Raw genomic sequence first — 3,349 nt, 5'->3', positions numbered from 1 at the left:
CCCCCCTCCTTTCCCCCCCCCCCCCCCCCAAAGTGTTTTACCAGAGTAAGCAGCATGTTATTTTGACCTGGCCCTGCAGCTTCTGTGTTGATCAAGCACTTCAGCAAGGCTTTTTGGTGCTTTTATCTAAAGCTGAGTCAATTGGCTATTAGATGAGTGCCAAAAAAGCCCCACTAAAGTGCCCAGTATATACAGATATAAGGACCCCACAGGGCAACAATAGAACCTGGTTTTCTTGACTCTTGCACTACTGTAATTTTTGACCGAGTTATGCACTATAAAGAGTAAATAATCATTCCTAATATCAAGCACTTGCCTGATATACATCAGCACAGACTTGCAAGCATATTTTAACAGTTCAGTATAAAAATGCAAAAACTCAGACTTTTCATAGTCTCTTTTCCTTTTCCTTCCAGGTTGATGAGATAATGCTTACCCTGAAACAAGCCTTTAGCACGGCTGCAGCTCTACAGAATGCCAAGACTCAGATTAAACTCTGTGAGGCCTGTCCTATGCACTCCTTACATAAACTCTGCGAAAGAATCGAAGGTAGCAACTTTCCTAAGTCAAATATGTTTTTGTTTTGTTTTTCTTTTGAAGCTTCACAGCACGTTACTTTGCAACTGTTACTTTCATTGGACCCTACTGTGTGCTCTGAACTTGTGTTGGCTGTCTTACTCATTTGAGTCTTGATAGCATTTGAACTCCCATGGCTGTAGACAAGTTAAATTGTCTACCACTTATTAAATAGTATATTATATAATGAAGTGATGATTTTTGTAATTTATTTTCTAAACTGGTCCATTAAGTCCTCGTTGCTAAATGTTATACTTCTCTCAAATGTGTTTTCTTCTATTTTTTTTTGTGTTTTTTTTTTTTAATATGGGAATAATTTTTATGCATATTGCTTTGAACAGTTTTGAAGCCCATATTCTGGTCAAGGAAGGGACAGTGATGAAACCCGTGGCTTTGAGATATTTCTGTTCTGCTGTTGTTTTTTTTTTCTCTTGCTAGAGTCCAAAAGAAAAACCACCAGTCTTTCACATATTTCACTGCCTAATTCTCTTACAGCAAATACAAAATTAAGATAAACAAATGTGAAACATTTAGAATTGCTCTCTGGCTTCAGATTGCTACACACGATTTCCACTAAAGTTTAAAAGGAAGCTAAGTATGGCAAAATATAATTCTTAATAACACTTTACAACAACATTAAAAATAAACCTATATTACCCAAGTCTGATGTACTCTATTCTCTGAAAGCAGTGGTGCATGTATTCAAACTAGTAGATTACAGCAAGCAGGCCTTCCCTTTATAATTGTTTGGAGATACTGTAATAAACTATATAGTAGCTGTTGTTTGTGAAATAGCATCATTTACTTTTAGTGAATGAAAAGCATGAGAAATCTTGGCCAGGAAACAATTTTGTAGTGAATGGATACACGTCTCCCATCTGAGCAGTAGAAGTGTTCAGCAGTGTCAAAGTTTTCTTAATTCTCCACCTTACTCTATGCAAAGCTAAACTCCTAGAAAACCTCTTAATTCCACTGATGCATATAAAACAGCTCTTAAAATGCTGCATCATAACTCCTACTTTTCAAAAGCAGCTAATAAATTGTTTGGGGTCTTTAGGTTTCCAGGATACAGGATGCCTAATGTTAGTAAGGGCTGGTTTGTTTTGTTTTGGTTGGTTGGGTTGTTGTGTTGGTTTTTTTTTGGGGGGGGGGGGGATAAAAGCAGAACCACCAATCACCTGAAAACCAGATGTTTGTCAACTTAAGTACTCAAAAAATGTTTTTTTTAAAACTTTGGCCTGAGACTGAAAAACATATAGCAAGTGTTTTGAGTTTCTGCCCCCTTTCTGTGAGGCTGGGCTCTAGACAAAGCAGAAGCTTGTCAGCTTTATTATAGGCCTTGCTGGCAAAGATTCCTGTTAAGGCTGCCTAAACACTTTTTTTTTTTTTTTATAACCAACATCTTCACTTGCTTCTAGCTTTGCTGTGCTTTAACCACTCAGATTGAGCATTTCCATGCTGAGTGCTCATCTGCAGCTGTAACCATTTCTTGATTTATTTTTTATTTTTATTTTATTTTTTCCTCCAAAAAGAAAAACGTTTTCCAAAATGGGGATTGGGGAAAAATGTGATGCTTGGCCAAAATTATTTCTTAACATCAAAGCTTCTTATAACATACAGGCACACCAAGAGACATTTACTTTCTGGAGCTGGGTTTTTAAATGTACTGGGGCTTCACTGGAGTATATCTCCCTGTGAAAAGCTACAAACATTTGGCTGAGTTGGAAGTCTTTATGAATTGCTGTTTGCATAGAAGGCGATATAGGCCCTAAGCTTTTGAGGCTGAGCAGGATTCTTCCTGCAGCTGGAATCACTATGGCACAGGAACAGTAAATAGGGAGACTGTGTCTATGGTCTTTTGTCTTTGCCTTGTGTGACAGCAGAGGGATCATTTTAAAGAGGGCAGACAGAGGAAAGAAGCAGCCTGACTTGTTTACAGAGTAGAGCAGGTTGGGAGCAAGATAGAGAGGGAGAGGGGGGAAAAGGAGGGAGAAGTTTTCTTTTATATAGGGGTCTACAAACTGAAGGACCCTCCGTCACTGGATTTCTTGCCCCTTATTTTAATAAGGGTTTAACTTTTTATATTCAGTATGATTTTGTAAGAAAGGGGGTCCTATGCTTTAACTATATTATGGAAATATTGTGCACAGTTACCCCATGTGAGCAGATTTTAAGTGGGCAGGGCCAATTGAAAAAACTAGTTCTGTTTGATTTTATTATCTTTTTATATTCTAATTTGTTTTTGAAAAGTGTATCATCTCAAATGCTATAGTTGGATGGACAATGAAAGAATAAGTGTATTCTCACTTAGTGCTAAGAGGACCTACTAAATGTTTTTGTCTCCCCTCCCCACCCCTAGGTCTTTACCCACCAAGAGCCAAACTTGTCATTCAGAGACACCTGTCATCACTTACTGATAATGAACAAGCAGACATTTTTGAACGTGTTCAGGTAAGGTAGAAGTTGCTGCCTTCTCTGTCAATGGACTAATATTTTTAAGTTGGTAAATATGCATATTCTCCTTCTAAGGTATAATTTGAAAACCTACGTGCATTTTCATGAACTGTTGAGTTAATGTGTCAAAACTCTACTGTAATATAGGGCATCTTTACATGTGCTTCAGGGATTGGGGGTGGGGGGTACTTTTTAATTAGAGTGGTTCTGAGAGCCACTCGAATTGAAGTGCCCACAGTATCTTGTGTATTCAGTATCCCACTCTTAAATCTGGTGGCAGGGGTACTTCAACAAGCTTTATTAAAGTGCTCCCACTGCC

General features: G+C 38.0%; 1 protein-coding gene across 1 annotated transcript in view; it reads left to right on the top strand.

Annotated features, from left to right (window-relative positions):
* Positions 1 to 3,349, top strand: part of TBC1D4 (TBC1 domain family member 4) — a 129,312-nt gene that overhangs the window by 67,165 nt on the left and 58,798 nt on the right. Inside the window, exons 5-6 of the mRNA XM_025197332.1 lie at positions 417 to 549; positions 2,936 to 3,027. Of these exons, the coding sequence (XP_025053117.1) occupies positions 417 to 549; positions 2,936 to 3,027 (225 nt within the window). The remainder of the gene's footprint in view (positions 1 to 416; positions 550 to 2,935; positions 3,028 to 3,349) is intronic.

The sequence above is a fragment of the Alligator sinensis genome, unplaced genomic scaffold, assembly GCF_000455745.1.
Source record: "Alligator sinensis unplaced genomic scaffold, ASM45574v1 scaffold241_1, whole genome shotgun sequence".
Taxonomy (NCBI): Eukaryota; Metazoa; Chordata; order Crocodylia; family Alligatoridae; genus Alligator; species Alligator sinensis.
Note: the sequence above shows the minus strand (reverse complement) of the source record. Positions and strands in the feature narration are given on the sequence as shown.